A 26069-nucleotide genomic window follows, 5' to 3' on the forward strand; every position below is an offset into this window, starting at 1 on the left:
TTTACTTTTACTTTTGCATAGTTTTTTTATTTACTAAAATTTTTGGCTCAAAAAAATTTCGAACAAAAAGATATTACATAATATACTAATCAATGATGTATCATCACAATAGTGTATGACCAAACATGGAGAGAACCTTGGTTCCGTCTTCCCCCCTTATGAAGAGAACTTTGCATCCAACCTCCTCCACCACGGAGAGAACTTTGGCTCCGCTTTCCTCCTTTGGGGAGATAATTAACCTTGCGTCCAACATCCTCCACCTTCCTCCCTTNCACAAATAAGATGGTTATAGGGTTTAGATTTTACAATTAAAACGAAATTAGATGGTTATGATTTAGATTTTACAATTAAAACGAGATTATTTGTCGGTTTGGGTTTACAATTAAACGTTATTTAGTTCAATATAACATGTAAAATATAAATATTACATGCTATTTTAAAAAATCACACCAAATATTTCACTCTTTCTATCTAACACTAAAATAGAAAAGGGTGATTAAGTCTTTTCACTCCAAAAAAACGTGAGCCCTATGGTATTTTCCAATGAAAAAATGTTGTTGTGGTATTCTCTTAAATAACTTTCAAAATTGTGGTATTCTCCTAATTAACCCATGTTTATATCTGCACATTTCTAATCCAATTTATTTTTACGGTATATTCACTAAATACTTTTGTTACCGCGTTTTTTTTTTGTAAATCACGATGGCCCCCTAACTATATACTATAAGCCATATATATTCATCATCTAGCAAGCTGACCCCCTTTATGTATTTTATTATAACACGTGGGTGATCAGATCTAAAAGAAGAAACATTTCTATTTTTACCGATAAGATTGATCGCAATTTATCTATTGAGAGCATGACAAATCTTTTCTGACAGGAAAAAAAGAGGAAAAGACGAAAGGAGTTCATATTGCTATCTGAGTTCGAGTGCATGAGTGGTCGTGGAAGTGGAACTCAAAGCAAATAATTTATATCGTATAAATAAAAATAAATGAATTACATTACATCAGCATAATACCCACTAAAAAAAAGTAAAAATATTTGGAGGGAGCAGAAAAGCAATCGAAAGGAATAACGTTTGATTACAAAAAAAGTTAAGAATTTATAGTGGGTCGACATGTACCTCACTAAGTTCGACTGTACAACATCTAGGCATAGTTGGGAATTTTATTTATGACCTCTCTTATCATCGCCAAGGAAATGTAATTTAATACTATTATGTTTTATTTGATGTGACGCCTACAGATTCCAAATATATGGAATTACCAAAATAGTAATTGTCACTACTTATTACTTTTTTAAAACAGGTATCGAGTTATTACTTTATCCATCAAATATATTTAAAACAACTTCATACCAAAAAAATATATATATTTAAAACAACTTGAGTTTTTGTTTGCTAAATTTTTTTATATCTGTTTATATAATTAACTAGATAAGGATCCGCCCGATGTGCATGTTTAAATTTTTGTAAATAAATTAAATTTAAAAAAATATATATTAAAAGTTGTTGTACATTCTTTATAAGTTTTTTTTTTGCTATAATACAATGATTTATATCTATATACAAATCTTTTATATATATTACTATTAAAAGTATATTTTTTTTACATCTAAATATATTGCATGTTACAAATATATATTTTAACACCACCTAGAAATGTCTGTATGAACACATTAATTTCTTTACTTTATATGTTTCTTTACTTTTACTTTTGCATAGTTTTTTTATTTACTAAAATTTTTGGCTCAAAAAAATTTCGAACAAAAAGATATTACATAATATACTAATCAATGATGTATCATCACAATAGTGTATGACCAAACATGGAGAGAACCTTGGTTCCGTCTTCCCCCCTTATGAAGAGAACTTTGCATCCAACCTCCTCCACCACGGAGAGAACTTTGGCTCCGCTTTCCTCCTTTGGGGAGATAATTAACCTTGCGTCCAACATCCTCCACCTTCCTCCCTTGCATAGATAACCTTGCGTCCAACCTCCTCTACCATCGAGAGAACCTCGGCTATGCCCTCCTCCTATATGGAGAGAACATGTTCACGTCTTTTAGCTATCAAAAACTGGCTTGCTCCGACAACCAATGTTAATGACTAATCAAGGCTTAATGATCTTGATAATACAACCCATCATTAAACCTCTCCTTCCGTATCAAATCTTTTGATAGTAACTAATGTTAAATTTTCCAATGTATTTGTGGAAGTGTCTTTGATACACCATGATGTAGAGTCTGTCTCTGCCACCTTGCTTAGTGAGCCCCACGTCTAATCACGGCCTGTGGGACCACCCATATCCGACGATCAGTTTGTTACGTCCAGGAGTCTTTAAATACTTGTTTACCGATCCTACACATCACCATATGATCTTTCCCTGTGTTTTGTTCTCGCTCGCACAGTTCCGATAATCACTTCCGATAATACTTGTTCTTAACTCTGGAGTTCTCCTAGGATCCTTGACCGAAAAGATAAGTGCAATTTGGTGACATAGGTGGCCAAATCAATTCTTTTGAACCTATCCGCAAACCAGGGTGTCACAGTCTCCGAGCTCCTACGGATATATCAACAACGATTTATGTTTCTCCAACCTATCTATCTATGTTTGTTGTAAGCTTGTGTCTGATTAGCCTATTTTATCCAACTATTAGGTTGATGAGCTTCTACTCGTTATCTCCCTTTGGGATTGAATAAATGATAACGATTATGTTTGCACAAAAAAAAAAGAGTCTATGATCAACCAATAAAGGTTGAGAAATTAGAAGAAAATTAATTTGATATAATTATAGATATAACAGAAAATTATAAGCACGTTAATATATGAATCCCAAATAATTCAAAGATGAAAGATATATTAAAGAGAACAATCTAAAAATACTACAATAAAATTTAAAATACACTATTAGAAAAAGAAGACGCATATTTTAATCTTTTATTTTGGGTCAACATATTAATCTTAAGTATTCCAAACTGAAAAAGGAGAAAATATGGAGAAAAAATTGGTCTTAAAAATAAGAAAATTTATCTTCCATTAAAATAGTTTTACCAATAGAACAAAGTTGAAAGAAGTGTTTTTGAATAAATTATTTTGTAAAGTGAAAAATATGAGACGATCGATGTTTATATAGAAGTGAGTATTTACAAAATTTAGAATTAACAATTAACTGTATATTTTCCTTAATCCCATTTCTATTTTTTTTGTAGATTATTAACTTTAGTTGAAAAATAAATAAATAATATTATAATTTTAAATTTTAAAAGTTATTTTTAGATAATAAGTAGACTATATATACAATCATAAAATAACTTTTTAAATTTTGATTTTTTTATAATTATTTTTTTACAGTATTAATATTGTTTAAAACAAAATATTTTGTTACAAAATTTAGAAATAATAAATAACTGTATATTTTCCTTAATCCCATTTCTATTTTTTTTGTAGATTATTAACTTAAGTTGAAAAATAAATAAATAAAATTATAATTTCGAATTTTAAAAGTTATTTTTAAATAATAAGGAGACTATATATACGATCATAAAATAACTTTTTAAATTTCGAATTTTTTTGATAATTATCTTTTTACAATATTAATATTGTTTAAAACAAAATATTTTGTTATTGGTTGTAATCTCAAATTTCTCCTATTAAATATTAACATTTACACATGTCAAAATTTCATATTGATAACTTGACACATGTCAAAATCCTGTTAATGACTAACTTTCAAAACCCAACTTTATATAATAAGATTAGACCCAGTTGTATATTACCTAATTATCAAAAATATTTGTCTTTCTTTTTCTTTGTAAAGAATCAAAACAAATTATAATCCATGTTTAAAACAAATCATAATCCATGTTTAATAAAGGACAAACACGACACATATTAAAAAAAAAAACACGACACCTATGTAACAACATCACATATAATCCCGTATGATACATCTTTATACGTGTTTGTACGTACATACATTTCCATATATATAGATTCATATTTTTCTTAATCAACCACGATTAAGTAATTAACATAGAAAGCCACTATTATATATATATATATATATATATATATATATATATAAATAAGCACGATGACCATTTTCTGAATCTTAGGTCATATTCGACATGAATGCAAAAATACACTTTTCAACGAGATAAACCATCAAATCATAATTAGGTGAGTGTTAATAACTTTCATTAAACAAATCCTCCATGTTAATTGTTCGCAATTTTCGCATCTTAATTGGATTCATTTTAAGCTTTTTTTTCTTTTTTCTTTCAGTGGTGAATCCATCTGGTTTGCACTATCATCTCTGGTTTGCATTATCTTGTTTTTGTTCATGTAAGTAAAACTATTGTATATCTTCTATATAATATTTAAAGTTAATAGTACTAATAATATTATTATTTATATTATCCCAATTGTATTGGAGGATCGAACTGTGCGGAACTAATGATTAAGAAGAAAAAAAGAAGAAGCAGTATGATAGTTTTGAATATTGAAATAGAAAGATGCCAAAGGAAGAAGGCACCAAACTTCAAGCTTGGTTTCAAGCACGTTTTTATTAGAGGCTGGTTTTTTCTAAAAGCTGGTTTTTATTCTGTTTACCAAATGAACTGGTCTACTAAACAGGCTGAGCTACGGTTGTAAAAATAGTTTATTTTTCTTTTGAATATAATTTAACATTAGATTCAAAAAAAAATATAGAAAGATGCTAGTGAAAAAACAGAAACATAGGTAATGCAGAACGAAAACAATTCTAGTATGAAGTGAAAGTGGCAAAACGAATCATTTGAATAAAAGAAGAAAGATAGTGTACTCCTGACTCCTGACTCCTGCTCCTGCCCTGTATTGTTTAAGATACTTTTTTACTTTTCGACAAAAGATACTTTCTACTTTATCAATGGTTCACGACATGATTCCGGTTTAATCCACTCTTCATGGGGGTTTTTGGCTGGTCAACAAGTAGGTTTAAGCTTCGGTTTGCGATTTGGGCCAAGAATTTAGTACTGCTGCTTTAATCATGGGCCTCAACAAATCTAAAACCCATTTATTTTTGTGTCCTTTAAAAAAAATCTCTGGTTCTTCTTGCCTTTTGTCAAAGCAAGTCAAGGATCCTAAATCCTCATTTAGGGGGCTCCGAATCGGATCTTCGGAGTTAAGTCTACAACATGAACACCAGTGTTTGGCAAGATGTTCGACTGAGATGTCGTTGTTCCAAACTCTTATTTGGAAATTCGAGGAAGCAAGTAGTAATGTGGTTAAACTTGCGATGCATTACATCTGAGAGACTAATAAGTAATAAGACACTTGACAGTTACCTTTCAATTATAGAGTAGTGAGTAAAGAGAATCATACAGAGGATAATATTATTTATAATATGGGTGAAAAACAAAATCGAGATGGATACAATATGTAAAGGTTACATTACATTCTTGAGACCTCGTTGAAGATATCAGAAGACATTACTACAGCAAAAACAGAACAGTTGGTTCACGCATCGCTCTTTTCAACACCTTGTCTGACAATGATCCTGCGACCTTCATATTCCTGCAAAGAGAGATTGTGTTAAAAGGAAACCAGAGAGCAGATAGGTATTTTATTTCAAGATCCTTTAATGGATAACGAACTTAACTGTTTCATTCAATGATAGAGCCGCGTCACGTTCTTCGCTGTTTGTGAAAGAAAGAAAGGCAAAGACTCTGTTTTTACCAGTCTTACGGTCATGTAACACTCTCGTGCTTACGATTGTCCCAAACTTGCTAAAGTGTTCTCTCAAACCATCAGGCTGTGTGAACCAAGGGAGATTCCCAACATAAACCTTGTATTGGCTTTCGTAAGTGAGAATCTTCTTTGGAGTTGAATTCAAGACTTCAGGGTTTCTTTTGTTTCCTGGATTCATGTCAACAGAATACCTAACCCGCATTTCCCTACCGCCTACTTCCTTCATTGCAAGAAACCAAAAAAGCATTCAACTTTAAAAAGCTCAATGAAGAAGAAGCAAAAAGAGAGCTTTTAAATGGTTTCTAAAGATCTTACTTTTGCATCAAGAGAAGCAATAGCGATTTTGGCAGAGTTCATAGAACCCATTGTAACGTATCCGCTTCCACGGCTCTCTCCCGTCTGAGGATTTCGCGATACCTGCCAGATCATATCAAGTAATACCACAAACCTTTCACTTATAATCATCATATACTCTCAAAAGAGTTGAAAACAAGTATGTGGAGACAAGTATATGAATCAAGTTCAAAAAGAGTAAAAAAGTTTGAAATTTCTTTAAAGGCATTGTGGGATCAACAAAAATCTGGATAAGAATCATGAACTAATCACAGCCACACACAGTCAAACATAAACTGGTGAGGACACAATAATTTACCTCAACGGAGATAACAGTGCCAAAAGGCTGAAACATCTCAAGAAGGTGAGCAATGTCATAGCTTTTTGGGATATTACACACGTATAGCTCGCAAGGTCTCGGTTTCTTTACTGGTGCTGCTGCTGTTGCTTCGGAGACGACAGCGTCTCCATCAGTTTCTCCTTGTACTACTGGTTTCGTTTCTTCTACAACTGATAATTCTGAAGAAGAGACCTTATTAGGTTGCAGTGGTTGTTGGGCTACAAAGGGACGAGAAAGAGAAGACAAGTGAAAAGAATTGGAAGAAGGGAACTGATGAGGTTTCAGGGATTCTAAGTAAAAAGAAGAGATTAGGGTTTTGTATTTGGGAATGGCATTGTGAGACGTTCGTGAAGAAGAAGAAGAAGAAGAAGATAAGGGAATTGCGAAGCAGGAGGAGGAGGCCGCCATTATCGAAACCAGAGTGAGTCAAAATAAAATAAAATTAATTTGACAGGAAACAATAAAAATTAAAAAAAAAAAAAAAAAAACAAATAATGAAATCGAAATTACGACGACAAATCGGGTCGATCCGGTTCTTTCTTCTAACCCGTTAAAATCCGGACGAAAAATAACAGAAAATAAGCTTATAAGCGTATCGTACCCATGAACCATGAAGCCTACCACTAGACCAAAGAAATTTTTGAGAAAATAAGGCCGAATGTATTTATGTAATATATACGGCAGCGAGCTGATGCTTCGTTGCCAAAAAAAATAAAAGTAATTAATCAGTTGAACATCATGTTAGCTAGTTAACTCAGGATTTTAGAGATCTTCATCTTCCATTCCTTTTTCGATAACTCAGTTAGGAACTTGAGTAGAATCCGATAACATTTTCATTTTGTTTACAGCAAAGAGATTAACATCTAGTAAAACAATATGAAGAACCTTGTGATAATTTAGTAACACCCAACAAAACATACCAACAAAAAGTTCAAATGATTCAAACTGATTCTCTGTGAAATTTAACTTAATGAGATATATAAAAACATCAAACAGAAGCCAAAGACAGGAGTAGACAGCTTTGTGGTTAAACATGTCTTCTCAGACTTGAGCTGTGCCTTCAGTAAACTTGGGATCCTCGCATCTGTACCGTCCATCAGGTCCAATTCCAAACCCTTTTGGATCAGCAAACACATTCTCTAGCAACTGACTGCGACCGGGCTGTGGACTCGCATCTGCAAACTCAACTGCTTCTTCCACTAACTCATCTATCTTCTTCTCTATCGACTTTAACTCCGCTTCCTTGGCAAGGTTGTTCTCTATCAAATACTTCTTCAGTGCTGCTATCGGGTCTCTAGCCGCGTATTTGGCTTTCTCAGCTGCCAAAAAAAAAATAAGATTGTAACGAAATTCGAATGTAACCCATCAAAAATGCTTTAAACTTCTAAGGTTTGTTCAATTCTAAGATAAATACACTACTACAAGCTTCAACGAGAAGCAGTAAAGAAGTAGAAGGAAGGAGAGATTTTGTTACCAGCATCACGGAGCTCATCGGGATCAGCCAAAGAGTGTCCTCTGAATCTGTAAGTCTCACATTCTACCAAGGTTGGACCTTCTCCTCTTCTAGCTCTAGTGACTGCCTCTTTAGCGACTTCCCTCACCTTCAACACATCCATACCGTCAACATGAACACCAGGCATCCCAAAAGCAGGACCTTTCTTCCAAATCTCGGGGTCAGAAGTGGCTCTCAAGTGAGACATCCCAATCGCCCACAAGTTATTCTCCACAACAAAGATAATAGGCAATTTCCAGAGAGCAGCCATGTTCAGACACTCGTAGAACTGTCCATTATTACAAGTCCCGTCACCGAAAAACGCAACAGTGACGTCTTCACAGTCCTGTTTCAAGACATCCCTTCTGTACTTTGAGCTAAACGCAGCACCAGTGGCGACGGGAATCCCTTCACCAATAAAAGCAAATCCACCAAGCATGTTGTGTTCTTTAGAGAACATGTGCATGGATCCACCTTGACCTCTGCAGCAACCGGTGACCTTCCCGAAGAGCTCACTCATCACAGCACGAGCAGAGACACCTTTGCTGAGAGCGTGAACATGGTCACGGTAAGTGCTGACGACGGAATCAGACTTGGTCAAGAGCTTGATGAAGCCAGTGGATACAGCTTCTTGGCCATTGTACAAGTGAACAAAACCAAACATCTTTCCTCTGTAATACATTTGAGCACACATGTCTTCGAATGATCTACCTAGTATCATGTCTTCATACAAGACCAATCCTTCCTCTTTGGTTATCAACTAAAAAAAAATCATGAATTTTCATCAATTCCTTAATCAATTCAACAAATTCAAGGCACATAGAACTATATAAAGCTTCCAACTTTAAGTCCTAGAATGAACAATTCTGTCACAGAGTTCGATAAATACTAGCTAGGATCAGTAGAATGAACACGAATCTGGTAATTACGTATACAATATTACTCCACCTAGTAACAAAGTATAAGTCTTTAGAATAATACCAGGCTATTGATGGATTTCTTCTCCTTGACAACTTCCTGGACACCGACGACGGGAGGAGAACGACGTGTGGCGTGAGCGTGATTGAGCCTGCGAGAAGAATGAGCGGTGAGGGAACGGGTGGATCCGAGGAAAGAAGAATGAGGAGCCAATCGGATCGGGAGCAAGAGACGATTCTCTTGAGATCCATGGAGAGGGAGGGTGGCAGTGAGCTTGGTTGGAGCGAAAGCCGTCGCCATTATCGGAGAATGGAGAGACCAATGAGATCAGAAATTTTATAATCTAGGGGATTCAAGTGGAGAGGGCGGAGAGAACAAAGAGAGATGAGAGAGTTTGGAAGGAACTTGGAAGAGTTAAACAAAAAAAACAAGAGGCAGAGAGGAGAAGGGCTTCTCTTCTACTTCTACACTCGCATTCGATTTTTTGGACCCACCCAACTCCTATTTTTCGTTAATACCAATGTTTCAGTTTCTGTATATCTTTATTTGAAGATCGGATCTACTACTTATCACAATCCTAACTTAAACTACTCAACACAATCACTTTTCTTCTTAATTTGATTTTTGTAAACAAAGATCTTTACCAGAATAGCACATGCTTTTTAATTTTAACATTGTACATTACATATTCCCGGAATTATTTTCTCAAAAATTATAAATAAAATTTTGATTAGGATTATTATTATGAGTGCTAAGAAAATAAATGGAATTACGAAAATATGGTAAACTATTCTCATCACCAGTAGTTTGCAGGTAGATAGAGTTATAGATGCAACTACTACTTGTGACTTTAAAACAAGGAAATTGAATTAAACCATGGGCAAATGAATAAAATAATAAAAAAAAAATTTTAAGTATGAATAAAATAGTAGTTGTATAATTCTAAACTTTTTACTTTGGTTCTCCTCCTATTGTCTAAGTTTACCTTTCAATTTAATTAATTAATTATCCCATATCATTTTCACCATTTGGAACTTATGCCAATAGACGTACAAATGTACAACTGCAGAAGAAAGAAAAGAAACGCAGATACGTAACAGCGAAACACCATATATATGTTCAAAAATGTTTCTCAACCCACATGCCTAGTACATGTGGCCCACTGGGCCGAGCAAAACTATAATGTAAAAAAGCCTATCACATAGTGATTGTTCTATAATTCTATTAGACCCGATCGCTTTCTATATTATATGATATATTCTTTCATTGATGGACGTATATATTAGTCCATCTAGACTAGTTATCTCGAACGGTTTCAAAGAAAAATGTAAACAAAATGCTGAGTAATGGAAACTTGAGTTATCCAACATATGATTCGAAAAACGAAGATCAATAGACCTTTAAACAAACCAAAAGAGTAATAGCTAGGTACGACAAAATTATAGTGTCTTAAATCGATAAAAGCAAACTACGAAGTAGAAGAAAACAAGTAAATGTGCTTAATCGAACAAGCCGAAACCCAAATCTTCGTCACTCTCTTCTGCTGGTTCCTCCTACAATTAACAAATTTAACAAAATTAGATAAAAATGACCACAACAAACACTCTTCGTGACTAATATCTTATTATTCCATTTACCTTCTTCTTCTCCTCAGCGGCAGGAGCGGCAGCTGCAGCACCACCACCAGCAGCTGGAGCAGCAGCTGCAACTGGTGCACCGCCTCCACCACCAGCACCAACGTTCATGATGAGATCAGTCACGTTACGTTTCTCAGCCATCTTGGCGAACAACATTGGCCAGTAAGACTCAACATTCACACCAGCAGATTTGACCAAAGTAGCGATTTTGTCAGCCTATCAACACAAAAATCAAGGATGTAAACAACCAGAACCAAAGATCTTCATACAATTCAACACACCAATGCAAACATAATTTAGACAGAACCAAAAACACTACTTCAAAACATAAAACTCTACCAATCAGTCATCAAACTTTAAATACTTGACACCTCAAATTATAACAAAATAATTCAGACAAATAGATCAAGCAATCTTCAGACAAATAAAATCAGATTTTTGACTATGACATAACCAAAAAGGGATCCTAATCCTTAAACTTCAATACCAATACAATAGACGAGTTCAGATTTAGACAAAGGAGAGTATAAGCAAAAGAGAGAATGAAGGATACCGTGATAGCAATACCCTCGTCTTCGAGGATCATAACAGCGTAGCTGCAAGCAAGCTCTCCCACTGTCGACATTTTCTTTTTTCCTGAAACGAACAACAAAGTATTAATCGCCTATTATTCATAAATCGGAATCCAAAAATCGAAACTTTAGATCTATTCAAAAATCAAAACGATTATGACATAACAGAGAGAGCAAAAAGCTAACAAAGATCTACGATAGAAGGAAATGGAGAGTCATCGAGTACCTTAGAGTACGATCGAAAATGCTTTGGCAACGCGGCTCCAGAGAAGTAAACAAACTTTGGCTAGGGTTTTTGACAAAGAGACGGCAGATTCTTATAAAGCTTGTATCGAACCAAGTTTATGGGCCATAAAAGTTAAGCCCATTTACAATTAATATAAACAGACAGTTTGAGGTTATTGGGCTTTCTTAAAGTTAGGCCTTTATACCCTTTTCTGTATAAATTTTTAAAAAATACCCATGCTCTAAGCCATTAATTAGCATTTAGTCGAGTAACAAAAAGAATTCATTATGAAAGTCATTATAACAAATTTATAGATTAACGAGCTAATTTAAAAAACAACGTGCAATCTCTCTCACTCTCTCTCTGTAGCACGGTATATTACCCCGCACGGTATATCATCAATCAACATGGACGGACCCATAACGAATATATGCATGTTAATATCGATGCAAACAAAATAATATAATAGATAGAGAGAGATAGAATTATTAAAAAAGAAAGAAGAAAATAACACAGTCGTGGTTGCAGTAAAAGAGGTGGTCAGAGCAAGTTCTTACACAAGCAAGCAACCAAAGATTATCTGTACTTGCTGTCTCTCTCTCTCTCTCTCTCTCCTTATTTCTTGCAAAAATCTAAAAGTAAATCTCAACTTCACGGAACACCGAAACACACACAAAGACAGTGGTATGTTGTTAATAATAGAGCAGTGAGTGATCTTTCATCTTACCACACCAAAAAGTAAAAAACACCATGGGGAAAAAGAGCGGCTCTTCTTCTTCTTGGCTTACCGCCGTGAAGCGAGCTTTCCGATCTCCGACCAAGAAAGAACATAATAACGAAGTCGAAGATGATGAGGAAAAGGTTCCTTCTTTCTTTCTAGATCTTGTTATTGGCTTCCGTAATAAAGTTTGAGACTTTTTCATAAGAAAATATCTGTTTTGCTCTGTTTCTTGAACAGAAGAGAGAGAAGAGACGGTGGTTATTTAGAAAACCGGCGACTCAGGAATCGCCGTTGAAGCCTTCCGGTATCTCTCCGCCGCCACCACCGCAAGAATCAGTTAACGTAAACTCGCTAACCTCCCCGGAGACAGCACCGAGTAACGCAACCACGACGACGCCATCGAACGCCGGAAAAACCCCGTCCGTCGTCTCCTCCGTCGCCACGTCAGCATCTAAGATGGTCGCACCGAGGCGGGCCTATTACGCTAGAGAAAATTACGCTGCTGTTGTTATCCAAACTTCTTTCAGAGGATATTTGGTGAGCAAATTAATTAACAATATTTGAGTTATAGACCACTTTATTGTGACAGTGATGTGTCACATAAGATTAACATTGTATATCCTATACAAGATCTAACAGTAAAAGATTGAGATTTTTTTTTGTTTTTTTTTTTTATCTAAGCTGTGTTGTTCTTTCTAATATGGTGGTGTATGGTTTAGGCAAGAAGAGCATTACGAGCATTAAAAGGGTTAGTGAAGCTACAAGCATTGGTAAGGGGTCATAATGTGAGAAAGCAAGCCAAAATGACTTTAAGGTGTATGCAAGCTCTGGTTCGAGTCCAGTCTCGCGTGCTTGACCAACGCAAACGCTTGTCTCATGACGGTAGTCGCAAATCCGCCTTCAGCGAGTCCCACACTGGTTTTGAATCTCGTTATCTTCAAGATATTTCAGATCGACAATCCATGGTTAGTAATTCCTATAGCCTTCTAAGGACTAAGGCCTTGCCTAAACTATATCATTATTAATTGATGCTTTAATAATTATAGACATGTTCTGCTTTATAGTTACAGATATGGTTACGCAGTTTTTAGCATGCCTGTCTAATTTAGGCACTCACATTGGTTCTGTAAAATATGTGTGCCTTGATTGTTTGTTTACGTTTTGCATTTGTGTTTACGTTTTTACATTTATGGTATACTTTTCAAATTATCCCCACAGTTTAATAATATATCTGGTGACTATGTTAATTTGATTATGGATTTGTTACAGTCAAGAGAAGGAAGCAGCGTTGCGGAAGATTGGGATGACAGACCACACACGATAGACGAAGTGAAAGCGATGCTACAACGGAGACGGGACACAGCATTGAGACAGGAGAAGACTAATTTGTCTCAGGCTTTCTCTCAACAGGTAAAATTACTAATCCGGCAAAAGTAAAGAGCTTATAGTATATATATATACATTGAGCTTGTTGATAAGACCGTTTCGTTTCAATGGAAGATGTGGAGAGCGGTTGGTAACCAATCCGCGGGAGGAGACCACGAGGCAGAACTCGAGGAGGAAAGACCAAAATGGCTGGACCGGTGGATGGCTACTAGACCGTGGGATAAACGACCTAGTAGTAGAGCTTCGGTTGACCAAAGGATTTCAGTTAAAACCGTTGAGATCGACACTTCACAGCCTTACTCAAGAGCAAGAACCGGAAGCCCGAGTCGTAGCCAAAGACCTAGTTCCCCATCAAGAACTAGCCACCATTACCAATCCCGCAATAATTTCCCAGCCACTCCATCTCCGGCTAAGTCTAGACCAATACATATTAGGTCAGCTAGTCCGCGGTGCCAGAGAGACCCGAGGGAAGACCGGGACCGAGCAGCTTATAGTTATACATCAAACACACCAAGCTTGAGGTCTAATTATAGTTTCACAGCTAGGAGTGGATGTAGCATTAGTACCACAATGGTTAATAATGCATCATTGTTGCCTAATTACATGGCAAGTACGGAGTCAGCTAAGGCCAGGATCCGGTCTCAGAGCGCACCGAAGCAACGACCCTCGACTCCCGAGAGGGACCGTGCGGGTTCGGTCAAGAAACGGCTCTCGTATCCGATCCCACCACCACCGGAGTATGAGGACAATATTAGCTTGAGGAGCCCAAGCTTTAAGAGTGTGGCTGGTTCACATTTTGGTGGACTGTTAGACCAACAATCGAATTACTCTTCATGTTGCACCGAGTCTAATGGTGTTGCTGAGATCCCTCCAGCGTCTACTAGTGACTTTAGGAATTAGCTTAGATGACTTGTTTGGTGATGCCAAATCAACGGTCACGATCTTAGTTCTCTTTCATTTAATTATTTTATATTCAGCAGAAAGAAAAAAAAAAACATTTATAATTTTGTCGTTGATGTTGAGTGTTGAGGTTGATGTTGTCCTTGGAAGAAAAGTTTATTTAACCGATTGTTCTGTAACTTTGAAGATTTCTGAAAATGTTAAATTAGTGGATTTTTTTAAAAAAAATGTTTATTTGCATTCTAAAAGCCAACATATTGCAATCACCAAATCGTTTAAAGAGAAAAACAAAAACAGTGACATCTACAAAATATTTCTGTTCTTATAAATGAATGGCTGGTAGATCTTTTTATTTTGGCCTTTTGCAGGCTTAAAAATTGGATAAAAAGTTTGAATCTTCCACTTTGGCTCCATAATTTACGTTTTTGGTGATTTTGATACAAAAGTGAGACTCTTAAACCTTTTGAGAATGAGCTAAAAAGGCAAAAAAGCTGCAACTTTTGCTACTTGAAACACGAGAAGAGGACATCACCCATGTGACATGATTCCCCAACATCACTAGTCTTGTCTTTTGACGTTTTACACACAATTCTTTATCACCTTCACCTCTGATATCACAAACATGATTAGATTCCCAAAAATATATATTGTTTCTTATACAAGTTTTTTTCTGAATTTTGAAATTATATTTATAATGTCAAATTAACCTATAAAAACAGAAAATCTAGTTAACAAGGCTATTTACTAGTAATGTTTGTTGGATCAAAGAAAACACAAATGTTTCTCAAGGTGAAACTGTACAAACGGCATGTAGTTAGATACTGCGGAATCAGAACGGCGGGGATTGCAAGTTCTGGATTTATGGCCCATATTTATGTAGGCTTTCAACGTTAATGGACCTAAACTTACGGGGATTAAAGTGTATGGCAAGACTTCAAAGGATGCGTCATAGATGATCTCACCACGCGAAGAGGTAATGATCTTCTCTTACACGGCCCATTGGGCCTTAAAGTGATCTACGACGCACTATACAACAAAAGTACTTCAACCGTGCAAGGTGAAGTAATCAGCCTCCTGGGAAAAGTGGTAAACGTGTTTCAATTTAATGTGTTGAAAGGTCTAGTGCATTGAAGACTAGTAAAGACACTGATTAAACTGACATTGCTTTTTATAAAATTTATGTTTTTCTCTTTTTTGCTTTTCTAGTTGTTGTTATATGTTGGCAGCAAACCAGTAATGCAGATGATGGTACAAGTACAACCACCTCGACCTAGACAAGTTGTTGACCGAACTAATGGTTCAAGAGAACCGTACATTGTTATTAACTTATTATCATGGATCAAGACTTTCAAAAACTAAGATAACTTTTGTAATGGAACTGTTTGTTAGAATATAATTCTCGGATTCTCTTATTAAAAAATTTAAACTAGTGGATAACATTTGGTCAATAATTTTTCCAAATTATTGTCAAGAACGAATCCGCACCACGACTTCGCAAAAAGGAAAAGAAAAAAAAAAAAGTAGTTAAATAAAGTGTAATTAATTGGAGCCAGCGTCGTTTTTGCTATTGTGCAAGTTATATGTGATCTATGGAGTTATTATGGGTGTGTGTGAACACATAGATAGTGTGGATTAGAATTCTGTTTGACTAGAGATAAATATCCAAATTTCTGGTTTACCCAAAAGTATCAAAAAACCAACTAACGTATACCAAACACACATCCATAAAATTAATTAAATTATATATTTTCAGTCGACAACTTACATTTTAAAAAAAAAAAATTCAAAAAACAATCAAGAAGAACACAATTACATATATAATAATTATCCGGTTCAACCGTTTATTGTACAACTTTAACCGGATAATCATCAATCGAACCAGCCCACGCGTTACCAGTCATTTCCTCCGTCGAGACCGCTCGTAACGCTTTCCAAACCGCACTATTACACTTAAAACCCGACCCAAACGCAATCTGCCAAAGTCGATCACCGGCTTTAACCCTGCCCTTAGCTTCGGTATAAGCCATCTCATACCAAAGTGAGCTACTCGAAGTGTTACCAAACCGGTGCAAAGTCATTCTAGAAGGTTCCATGTGCCAATCTTTGAGATCAAGATTCTTCTGCACTTCGTCAAGAACCGCTCTACCGCCTGCGTGAATACAGAAATGCTCGAAAGCTAGCTTGAAATCAGGAATATACGGCTTCACTTTCAGTTTGAACATCTTCCTTTTGACCAACGAAATCAAGAACATCAACTGTTCCGACAACGGAAGAACCATCGGTCCTAAAGTTGTGATGTTTGTCTTTAGAGCGTCCCCGGCGACAGACATGAGCTCTCGAGCTAAAGAGACACCAATTGTTCCTCTCTCGTCTTCCTTCTGGTACACGCAATTGTAGTTCTTGTCGTCTGATCCTTTATGCGTTCGAACGACGTTGACCAGCGAGTACTTTGACTTCTTCCGGTCTTGTCGGCGGTTAGAAAGGAGAATCGCGGCTCCGCCCATCCGGAAGATGCAATTGCAGAGAAGCATAGACCGGTCATTTCCAAAGTACCAATTTAGGGTTATGTTTTCCGTGCTCACCACGACAGCGTAGGAATTAGGGTTTGCTTTGAGTAGATTGTTGGCGAGATCGATTGAGATTAATCCGGCGGAGCAACCCATTCCTCCAAGGTTGTAGCTTTTGATGTCTTCTCTCATCTTGTAATGGTTCACGATCATCGCCGATAGAGACGGCGTCGGATTGAATAAGCTGCAGTTTACAATTAAGATTCCGACTTCTGCCGGTTTAATTCCGGTTTTCTCGAAGAGGGAATCTAAGGCTCCGAACATAACGGCTTCAGCTTCGGCACGTGCCTCCGACATATTCAGCTTCGGCGGTTTTGAGGTAATGCCACGTGGCAGATAAGTCTCGTCTCCTAAACCGGCCCGGCTCGAGATTCTTTGCTGGAACTCAACCGTGTCTTCTGTGAAAGATCCGTTTTCCTCCGTCATCGTCAAGAACGAATCCACAGATATCTTCCGCTCCTCTTCCGGTTTGTAGCAGGAGAAGTCAACTAGATAAATCGGTTTAGACCGGTTAGCGACGTAGAGGGTCAAAACGAAACAGAGGAAAACCAAGCAGGCGAGTCTCGTGGCCCCGTCGAGTTGAACCGCCTGGTTAGACCAAAGCTCGGAGAGCGTATCCAACGTTAAACCGGTTAGCTGAACCAGCACGGTTCCGGCTAAGGGAAGAATGATAAGAAAGAAGAGAATGGTGGTGAGGTTGCAAGAGTTGTGAAGTCCAAGCTTCACGTATTTGAGCTTAACGGACGTTAACAAATCCGGCAAACGTCTACGGATTCTTATAACGGCCGATGATGAATCTCGAAACGCCATCTCCGCCGTTAATCTCTCTCGATCCATTTCTATACTATTTGTTCTCTCCATGATCAGTACAGCTTTGGGTCGAAATATTTTAAACTGGAACCAAAGATTGAAGGACAATGTTAATGATTAAACGATACACAAATTTGGAGAAAGAGAAAGAGAGAGAGAGAGAGAGAAAACGAGAATGGAAAGTCTAAAACAGGTGAATTAGGAGGATTTTGGTGAAATTAGGGCAAGTAGGAATGGAGAGATATATAGAGTTGCTATTAAGTGCAAGAAAGAGAAATAAGATTAAAAATAACAAAAAATGGAATAATATTCGAATTTAATGGTGGGTGGTTCCGAGATACTACTATTAGCTCAACTACTTACATGGGACCTTGATAATTAAATTAACTAGTCAGATTATTTTGTCATGTTTTGTTCACACGAACAATGCAAGTTATAAATGGAGTAACATTTTCACCAAAAAAGTCTAGCAAATTCCAGCTGAATCTCATAAGTCATATGGTAGATCATAACTTGGGGTTTCATACATCAAAATTTAGGCATCTTATAACTTTCTATTATTGTTTATAACCTAATTTGTTATTCAGAGACAAGTACTCTACTACTATAATTTCTCATTAAACCATAACTTTCTATTATTGTTTATAACCTAATTTGTTATTCAGAGACAAGTACTCTACTACTATAATTTCTCATTAAACCATAACTTTCTATTATTGTTTAACCTTCATTAGCATAGCAATTAGCAAGCGTATATGTGTATACAAAATCGAGTGAGAGAAATTTCGGGGATGATCAATCGAATTTATATAATCTGATACAATATTTTTGTAGTATATTGTAGATTAAAAGGAAGAAACGTGTTCGAGAAACGTTTCTTTCATTCAATGAGAAGCGTTTGCTGTCCAATTTGCAATTACAGTGGTAGACGAAAGCGTGTCCCCAAAATTCCAAGTTTGTTCTTTTTTTATATAAAAATGTATCCCTCATGGATACAAACTCCTTATTATGGGCCATGGTAATTTCATAATGAGTTATATATATACTATTATTACCTATCAATATTCGCACATTTCGATTTTTTTATTTTTTCATTATATATATGTATACCATCCATATTATTATTAGCTGTTCCAATATTGTTGTCATTATCAATTTATGTATAATCTTGCTGTCTTCATTAAGACGTTGATGTAACAAATTATTTACCATATTTCTTTATAAATTAGAATTATAAAGAAGTCATTGCAAGTGTTAAAAAAAAAAAAAACAAGTGTTAAAAAAAAAAGTCACTAATGCTGGGTTTGTATATTTATTTTCGAGTATTCTGTTATATACATAATAAAATTGGTTGTGTCCAGATGTCCAAAATGGACCTCAGAATCTCAGATGGGGTAGTTGTAAGTTGTAACCTAGTAGCTTAATCTGTAGGTAAACTAAAAATGATCGGATTTTAGGTCTAAAGTGGACTCCTCTCTGTTTTGTTTTCCAATATGATAAAGTTATTGATAAAATGCAAATAGTTTCTGTAAATATTTATAGTATCATAACGTAGCCAATCATTTATAATTAATATCTTTGGATCTTTGCTTATTTTGCATCTTCTTTCCATTTTGATAGAACTTTTTAATTTATGCGAAAACAAACCAACAAAAAAAAACATTCCGTATATTTCGTGCGCTGTAGTGTGAAAAACTGAAAATCATTTCAACCAGCAGCAAGCAACTTATTAGTTATTATTAGCGTAAGAATACCAAATCTATTTTGTTATCTTGCTATCTTGACATATTTAAAGAATAATTGAAACGAGTACCAAAAAGCATACTTTTTCTCTAAAGAATGTTCCAAGCTATTGATTATTACAAAGCAAAATAAGACAGTAAACTCGATACATATTGTTGGATACAATCCAAGTCCCGCATCTGAAGTTTGAAGGGATTATCATTAATATATAAAGAGTTAGGGTCAATCTACTAATTGCCAATTGGTTTTTAGTTAGAAGCCCAAGATAAACCCAAATTTCACACATATTAGGAAATTACAGAGAAAAATACAACATTCCAACGATGTCGTTTCGATTAATCGTGATACACGAAACACATGTTTCGACAGTACGTACCAACTCTCTAACTTCAATATAAGAACGATCCAGGTCATCATCAGATGCTAATAATACATATTTTTAGGTTTATGTGTATACATGTACAGTATAATGACCATATGTAAACAGTGGAGAACTAATTAATAAACAGATTAAATCTAAGCATAAATTTGTTAAAAAAAATGGGGTAATGATGATATTGAATGGTGGACTGGTGCCCATGTGTGGACATAAACCAACAATTAATGTTGGTCGGCTTAATACCAACTAACTAGAAACCAGTCCGTCATCAATGTATGAATATGTATGTACACATATTTTCACAACTATACAATAATATAAAAAAGGACTAACAATTTAAATGGTTGCAGCATAAATAAACGATATTAGTCTACTTAAAACTATATGGATAAAAGGGTTTATTTTGGCCGTGTAATATCATATGCATAGTACTGTATTACTTAGTACGCTGCTGAATGATAACAGATGTGTAGGCTTAGCTTAACTCCTATAAAAAAAATGAATTACTCCTTAAATTAATATTTATTTTTAACGATTAAAAAGTAGATGATACAGTGTTTGTTTGAAAACCATTTAAATGGATAATATTGAATCATGGTATTAATCTATTACAACACGACGACAAAATGTTTACTGATTTTCTTTTTATATCGACTATTATAGATTTATTATGCTAAATTGCTAATAAGCAACCAATTTTTCTGTTACACATGTTTCTGTTGCTAAATCATAGTCATCTGTTTTGAAAAATTTATGGATTTAGCAACAAAAGTAGCGACAAATTTTAAGGTCTTTTATCCGCCACAATTTCTTTCCAAGTTTTTTTATCATTGACATGGACAATGTATAGTCTTATCATTGGCTATATACAACCATTTTTTGTGTGTGTAATAGTATCCCCCTATTTAATATTTGGGAAGTACATAACTTATTTTTGTAGACTATATAATAAGTATATATATGATTTTTTGATTATAGACTTATGACATTCATGATTTAGGTGTATCATAATATATAGGTTAGTTTGATTTTTGGTAATTAGGGATAATATGCATTTAGTTAATTATAGTAACATATAAAATCAATTATAGGTAACATTTAAAAGATAAGGAAATCTTTCAACCTAATTAAAACAAATATATGTGATTCTTCTTTCACTTTTATTTGATTTTGTATTTAAATTATTATATAATATATTTAGTTAATAAAATTTATGATTTTTTTTACATATGATGTAATTTAAACTTTTTTAAACGGACATATATTGCTCAACTGATGAATAAAAAAATGTATAAAATGTCTCAACCACATTGACAAAACTAGACAAAGATTCAAAGTCATACTATAAAAATGTTTAATTTGATATTTTTAAGAATATCATAAATATATGATAGATCAAAAATTTAAAATTATAAACACTCAAATTTGATTTGTTATAGCCTGAGTCAATAATATGTCACTATAATACGAAAAAAANTTAAAACAAATATATGTGATTCTTCTTTCACTTTTATTTGATTTTGTATTTAAATTATTATATAATATATTTAGTTAATAAAATTTATAATTTTTTCTACATATGATGTAATTTAAACTTTTTTAAACGGACATATATTGCTCAACTGATGAATAAAAAATGTATAAAATGTCTCAACCACATTGACAAAACTAGACAAAGATTCAAAGTCATACTTTAAAAATGTTTAATTTGATATTTTTAAGAATATCATAAATATATGATAGATCAAAAATTTAAAATTATAAACACTCAAATTTGATTTGTTATAGCCTGAGTCAATAATATGTCACTATAATACGAAAAAAATCCAAGAAATTTGATTTCTTGCTAGAGCACGGATTGAAATTACAAGAAATATAATTTCTCAGATTAAATTAAAGTTTCGAATAATATTATTTGGTAGAGGCTTTTTTGGTTAAAATGATTTTGACAAACATATGTTACATATTTGGTCATAAAATTAATATGCGCTATATTGTGGGTTAAGTCATAGAATTAACAATCAAAATACAATATATAATTTTAAAAACTAAACAAATCAAATAAAATTAACAAACAAATTTTTTTTTTTTTTAACAATTAAATTAACCTGCAGTGTACCACGGATCAAAATGTAAATCTACTAGACTATTTTATAAAATAGATATTATTTCATAAGTCATATTCAGAACATGATTTCATGGCATAATGTTTCATCCCAAAAGAAAAAAGACTTTCAAAACAAATAAAACATTCACATATATATAGTGATTTAAATAAAAACTACAAAATATACAGAAGAAATTTCAACCCGTGCTCTAGCACGGATCCAATTCTAGTATATCTATAAAGCATAACAATTAACTTTTGGAATTGCAGTTTGTTAACCAATCCATTATTTTAAAAAACAATCTAGATTCACACTTTGTACGTTGGTTTTCCAGTTAATTTATTTTGTTGCCAGTCTTAATTATGTTATCATTGTATTCCATATCGGTATTGTGTCATTGTGAAGTGTGAATCGTTGCCACTTGCCAAAACCGTAACCATAAAGTGACAATATTATTGTTTCAACTATACTCAATTAGTGAACTTCCCGACTATTACGCAACGATCCCTTTCATTTATTGGACGTTTGACTAATTCAACTGTTTGACTTTGACGTTTGAGTCAAACATAAAAGTAAGCCAAAACCGAGTTTTGAGGCAGATCGCATATGGCTAAGCGCTAACCTAAGGATCTATACCTCCTCCATAGAAGCCCACTTCTAATAAGTTCGGCTTCTTTTTGTTAGCAATATATTTTAATTTTGCCAACTCCAAATGTTACTAATTCAACAAAAAGTTATACAAATTAATTCTTTAAATGTTAATAATGAATTACTAATTCTTTAAATGTTACTCCAAATGTTACTAATTCATTATACAAATTCGACTTTAATTAAAAAAAAATCTGAATTGATAAACAACTTGTTATTATATCTTATTGCTTATGTTCTTCAGAGGCTGCATCAGTATTCCAGACTACATCCTTTAATCCAGATGAGAAGTTTTTGTAGAACTGCAAAACATAATTTCAAACATAAACCAATTGTTCGGCGTGTTAACCGGATCTGAACCGGATAAAGATTGAACTGAAACATTATTACCTTGTGAAACTCAAGGGTATCACCGCCGGTTTTCCTAAGCTCTACCACATGCAACGATGGCGCAACTTCAAACACCTATTAAACCGATGACCAAACCAAAACAGTTAGATAACAACAGTATTCACCAAAATCCTAAAACCGAACTAAACCGGAGTGTAGTTATCACCAAAACCTATCTTTCTTCTTACCTCTGTAGCTACGGAGAGCTGGCCTTTACGACCACTTTTGTCTCCTTTCATTTTTATCTGCGATTTTATCAAACAATGTTTTATAAAGTTGGAGCCACAAAGACATAAATTGACACAGACAAAATCAAGAAGACGAACGAACAAACCTTGTAGTTGTCTTTGCGGACATTGAAGCCTAATGGCTTTGCTATTTCTTCCATTTTCGACATTATCTCACTCGCAGATCGTTGAGACGTAAACCGTGTCTCTCTCTTCACAAGTTGCTGCAACAACAAAAAAGAACAGCATTAGTTAGACGACCCCATATATGCATATGATAATATTAGACAATCGAAACATATAGTAAGTAGAAAAACAGTTCGTACGGCTTGCTTCTCAAACAAGTTTTCAAGACTAAACTCTCTTGAGCTAGAGATAAGTTCGAAAGCGTTCATGGATACAGGTTTCTCCTTCTTCTCTGTCACAAGACATTCCTATAGTAGCGGAACAACATAGTAATATTAGTTACTTTACTTTAAATGAACTACAGAGAATATTGGGAAAATGGCGGTTGGGTTTTTTTTTACCTTGGAGTTACTGAAAGCAGCGTCAACATCATCTATGGTTATGTCCTCATCATCTTGATCAAATGATGGCGGTTTGTATCCTTGCTTGAACCATTCATCTTCTAGTAACTCAGCAATACTTATTCTCTGCGATATAGAAACAAAGAAAAAACAAAGTATTGTTAAGCTCTTGCACATTAAAGACCGTTTGATCTTAAAGTTGACAGCATCTAAAGTCTCAAATTCACAACTATGCATTCATGTAAGAGGCGCTTACGGTTACAGGGCTGGGTTCGAGAATACGCTTAATGACTCTCTTGGCACCAGGAGAGAACCATGGTGGGCAGCTAAACTCAGCCTTGCATATCTGAAGTACACCAAAGATGAGATTACAAAAGGTACTGAGAAAAAGTAAGTAAGAAGAAGCAGAGGAAAAGAAAATTTACACGTTTGTATAATGTCATGAGATTTGGCTCATCAAAAGGCAAGTAACCAGCCATGAGCACATATAGAATTACACCAAAAGACCAGATATCTGCTGCTGCTCCGTCATAGCCTTTGTCCGACAAAACCTGACCGCAAGTCAAACAAATATGCCCTAGAAATTAGAGCCTACATATGATTCTATCTTTGGAGCGTCTACAGAACACTCTATATGCTTTGCTTTTTCTACTTCTGAAAGTACGTATATACCTCAGGAGCAACGTAGTTTGGTGTTCCACAAGCTGTGTGGAGCAAACCATCTTCCTGCATTCAAAAAGAATAATGATTAGAACACTTGAATCAAATTTCAGCAGAAGCCAAGTTTCCATGATGTCCAATAGAAAAAGCCGAAGGCATTACCCGAACTTGCCGTGAGAAGGCGCTTAACCCAAAATCAGAGACTTTTAAAACACCATTTGCATCAAGGATCAGGTTCTCAGGCTGCAGCAAGCAACATATCACATAGCATATGAAAACTTGAACAGGATAAATATCATAACGCAGGAAAATAAGAAGAAGGTACAGAAGAAACAAAAAGAAAGACCTTGAGATCTCTGTGGTAGACCCCTCGACTGTGGCAGTAATCCACAGCATTGACAAGCTGCTGAAAGTATCTCCGAGCTTCATCCTCCTTAAGTCTTCCTTGTTGCGCCTATATATATATGATACAAATCAAAAGAATGACATTAGTAAAGAACAGACAAAGGAAACTCTAAGTGTTGCATTAGAACTGATCTTTATATATACAGGATTACAGGGACATCTTACTAAAACTCTCAACATCTGTTGCCAACTCTCATAAGCGATGTTTACAGATCAAAACTCAATTTGATTTAAAATGACAAAAATATGTCAAGAACAGTGTTTGTTTGGTGACTTACGATTTTATCAAAAAGTTCACCTCCATTGACAAGCTCAAGAACGATATAGATCTTCGTTTTGCTAGCCATAACCTATATCCACACAAACAGAACATAGAGGTGTCTCGTCTTAAGATTCAGAACTAATATTAGCATTTAAGGAATAACTAAAAAAAAGAAAGTGATAAGCTTCTTCAAATCAATACCTCAATGATTTCAACAACATTTGGATGTTTAATAAGTTTCATTGTCGATATTTCTCTTTTAAGCTGCACAACAAAAAACAAAAGGAAACTTCCATTATTTATGCTCTCATTAAATCTCCAAGACCTTGCTCATAACAAAAACTAAATCTTGCTCAGATGCGAGCCAGTTTCAAAACAAAATCCATGTCCTAACTAGATCATAGATGTTCCAAAAGATCTTCAAATCCGTATATACACAACAGTCATATAAATTCGAAAATTTTAAAGTATTAGTATTTTTAAAACTCTAGTCAATCATTAATCAACCTAATAATACTGTACTAATAGTATAACGTTAATACCTACCTAGGACATGTAGGTCCCTAATCACAAAACTAAACTGTTCTTTAATTATATTTATTATTAAAAAAAATCCGTACGTACGTGAATTTCGTTACGTATTCAAGAAACACACTATAACACGAACGAACCTGTTCAACCATTTTGTGACGGAAGACCTTATCACGGTCGAGGATTTTGATAGCGGCTAAATCACCGGTGACGGTGTTCTTGGCGTATTTGACTTTAGCGAAGCTGCCTTCTCCAAGAGTTTTTCCCAACTCATAGTTTCCAACTCGCGTCCTACTAGCCGGCGCCGTAGCCTTCCTTCTGCTCCCGCTCATTATGTAATCACCGCCGAACAAAAACCACACACAAAAAAAAGAATCCGATGAAAGAATCAAAAATCTCAGAAAAAATGTGATCCTCTCTCTCTCTCTCTCTCTCTCGATCTCTTCTTCTAGTGGCTGAATGTAAGGCGAACGAGAAGAAGTGGACGAGCCAGAGATTTATTAGGAGCGTCTGTGATTCACGCGCCTCTTGTCGCCACGTGTACCCCCCCACCC

General features: G+C 34.9%; 6 protein-coding genes across 6 annotated transcripts; 1 reads left to right on the plus strand and 5 right to left on the minus strand.

Annotated features, from left to right (window-relative positions):
• Positions 5327–6873, minus strand: LOC104754253 (28 kDa ribonucleoprotein, chloroplastic-like). The gene is made up of 4 exons (XM_010476392.2): positions 6386–6873; positions 6049–6150; positions 5645–5953; positions 5327–5559 (listed from the first exon to the last, which is right to left on the minus strand). The coding sequence occupies exons 1-4, from the start codon at positions 6812–6814 to the stop codon at positions 5503–5505; spliced, it is 897 nt and encodes a 298-aa protein (XP_010474694.1). The 5' UTR covers positions 6815–6873; the 3' UTR covers positions 5327–5502.
• Positions 7271–9321, minus strand: LOC104754254 (pyruvate dehydrogenase E1 component subunit alpha-3, chloroplastic). The gene is made up of 3 exons (XM_010476394.2): positions 8880–9321; positions 7881–8658; positions 7271–7725 (listed from the first exon to the last, which is right to left on the minus strand). Exons 1-3 carry the CDS (start codon positions 9114–9116, stop codon positions 7448–7450), a joined length of 1293 nt encoding a protein of 430 aa, XP_010474696.1. The 5' UTR covers positions 9117–9321; the 3' UTR covers positions 7271–7447.
• LOC104754255 (60S acidic ribosomal protein P1-3) lies at positions 10141–11347 on the minus strand. Its single transcript, XM_010476395.2, has 4 exons — positions 11252–11347; positions 11007–11089; positions 10454–10669; positions 10141–10369 (listed from the first exon to the last, which is right to left on the minus strand). The coding sequence occupies exons 2-4, from the start codon at positions 11076–11078 to the stop codon at positions 10316–10318; spliced, it is 342 nt and encodes a 113-aa protein (XP_010474697.1). The 5' UTR covers positions 11079–11089; positions 11252–11347; the 3' UTR covers positions 10141–10315.
• Positions 11740–14422, plus strand: LOC104754256 (protein IQ-DOMAIN 1-like). Its single transcript, XM_010476396.2, has 5 exons — positions 11740–12112; positions 12210–12509; positions 12692–12937; positions 13242–13382; positions 13473–14422. The coding sequence occupies exons 1-5, from the start codon at positions 12002–12004 to the stop codon at positions 14256–14258; spliced, it is 1584 nt and encodes a 527-aa protein (XP_010474698.1). The 5' UTR covers positions 11740–12001; the 3' UTR covers positions 14259–14422.
• LOC104754257 (3-ketoacyl-CoA synthase 1) lies at positions 16053–17856 on the minus strand. The gene has a single exon (XM_010476398.2). The coding sequence runs from the start codon at positions 17684–17686 to the stop codon at positions 16100–16102; it is 1587 nt and encodes a 528-aa protein (XP_010474700.1). The 5' UTR covers positions 17687–17856; the 3' UTR covers positions 16053–16099.
• Positions 22588–26058, minus strand: LOC104754258 (CBL-interacting serine/threonine-protein kinase 9-like). The gene is made up of 14 exons (XM_010476399.1): positions 25656–26058; positions 25186–25248; positions 25001–25072; positions 24664–24771; positions 24480–24560; positions 24330–24383; positions 24083–24208; positions 23914–24003; positions 23658–23783; positions 23457–23564; positions 23238–23354; positions 23092–23148; positions 22904–22978; positions 22588–22815 (listed from the first exon to the last, which is right to left on the minus strand). Exons 1-14 carry the CDS (start codon positions 25845–25847, stop codon positions 22738–22740), a joined length of 1347 nt encoding a protein of 448 aa, XP_010474701.1. The 5' UTR covers positions 25848–26058; the 3' UTR covers positions 22588–22737.

Source organism: Camelina sativa, chromosome 17 (assembly GCF_000633955.1).
Source record: "Camelina sativa cultivar DH55 chromosome 17, Cs, whole genome shotgun sequence".
In the NCBI taxonomy this organism is placed as follows: domain Eukaryota; kingdom Viridiplantae; phylum Streptophyta; class Magnoliopsida; order Brassicales; family Brassicaceae; genus Camelina; species Camelina sativa.

Excerpts from the sequence above, each read along its gene's own strand:
- LOC104754254 (XM_010476394.2), bottom strand. The coding sequence starts at position 9,116 with ATGGCGACGGCTTTCGCTCCAACCAAGCTCACTGCCACCCTCCCTCTC. Across the intron at positions 8,659-8,879 it reads AGAAATCCATCAATAGCCTG|TTGATAACCAAAGAGGAAGG; the intron begins GTATTATTCTAA and ends ATTTTTTTTTAG. Across the intron at positions 7,726-7,880 it reads CGATGAGCTCCGTGATGCTG|CTGAGAAAGCCAAATACGCG; the intron begins GTAACAAAATCT and ends TTTTTTTGGCAG.
- LOC104754256 (XM_010476396.2), top strand. The coding sequence starts at position 12,002 with ATGGGGAAAAAGAGCGGCTCTTCTTCTTCTTGGCTTACCGCCGTGAAG. Across the intron at positions 12,113-12,209 it reads TCGAAGATGATGAGGAAAAG|AAGAGAGAGAAGAGACGGTG; the intron begins GTTCCTTCTTTC and ends TTTCTTGAACAG. Across the intron at positions 12,510-12,691 it reads CTTCTTTCAGAGGATATTTG|GCAAGAAGAGCATTACGAGC; the intron begins GTGAGCAAATTA and ends TGTATGGTTTAG.
- LOC104754257 (XM_010476398.2), bottom strand. The coding sequence starts at position 17,686 with ATGGAGAGAACAAATAGTATAGAAATGGATCGAGAGAGATTAACGGCG.
- LOC104754253 (XM_010476392.2), bottom strand. The coding sequence starts at position 6,814 with ATGGCGGCCTCCTCCTCCTGCTTCGCAATTCCCTTATCTTCTTCTTCT. Across the intron at positions 6,151-6,385 it reads GCACTGTTATCTCCGTTGAG|GTATCGCGAAATCCTCAGAC; the intron begins GTAAATTATTGT and ends ATGATCTGGCAG. Across the intron at positions 5,954-6,048 it reads TTGCTTCTCTTGATGCAAAA|GAAGTAGGCGGTAGGGAAAT; the intron begins GTAAGATCTTTA and ends CTTGCAATGAAG.
- LOC104754258 (XM_010476399.1), bottom strand. The coding sequence starts at position 25,847 with ATGAGCGGGAGCAGAAGGAAGGCTACGGCGCCGGCTAGTAGGACGCGA. Across the intron at positions 25,073-25,185 it reads ATGTTGTTGAAATCATTGAG|GTTATGGCTAGCAAAACGAA; the intron begins GTATTGATTTGA and ends GTGTGGATATAG. Across the intron at positions 24,209-24,329 it reads CAAACTACGTTGCTCCTGAG|GTTTTGTCGGACAAAGGCTA; the intron begins GTATATACGTAC and ends ACTTGCGGTCAG.
- LOC104754255 (XM_010476395.2), bottom strand. The coding sequence starts at position 11,078 with ATGTCGACAGTGGGAGAGCTTGCTTGCAGCTACGCTGTTATGATCCTC. Across the intron at positions 10,670-11,006 it reads ACGAGGGTATTGCTATCACG|GCTGACAAAATCGCTACTTT; the intron begins GTATCCTTCATT and ends TTGTGTTGATAG. Across the intron at positions 10,370-10,453 it reads CCGCTGAGGAGAAGAAGAAG|GAGGAACCAGCAGAAGAGAG; the intron begins GTAAATGGAATA and ends TGTTAATTGTAG.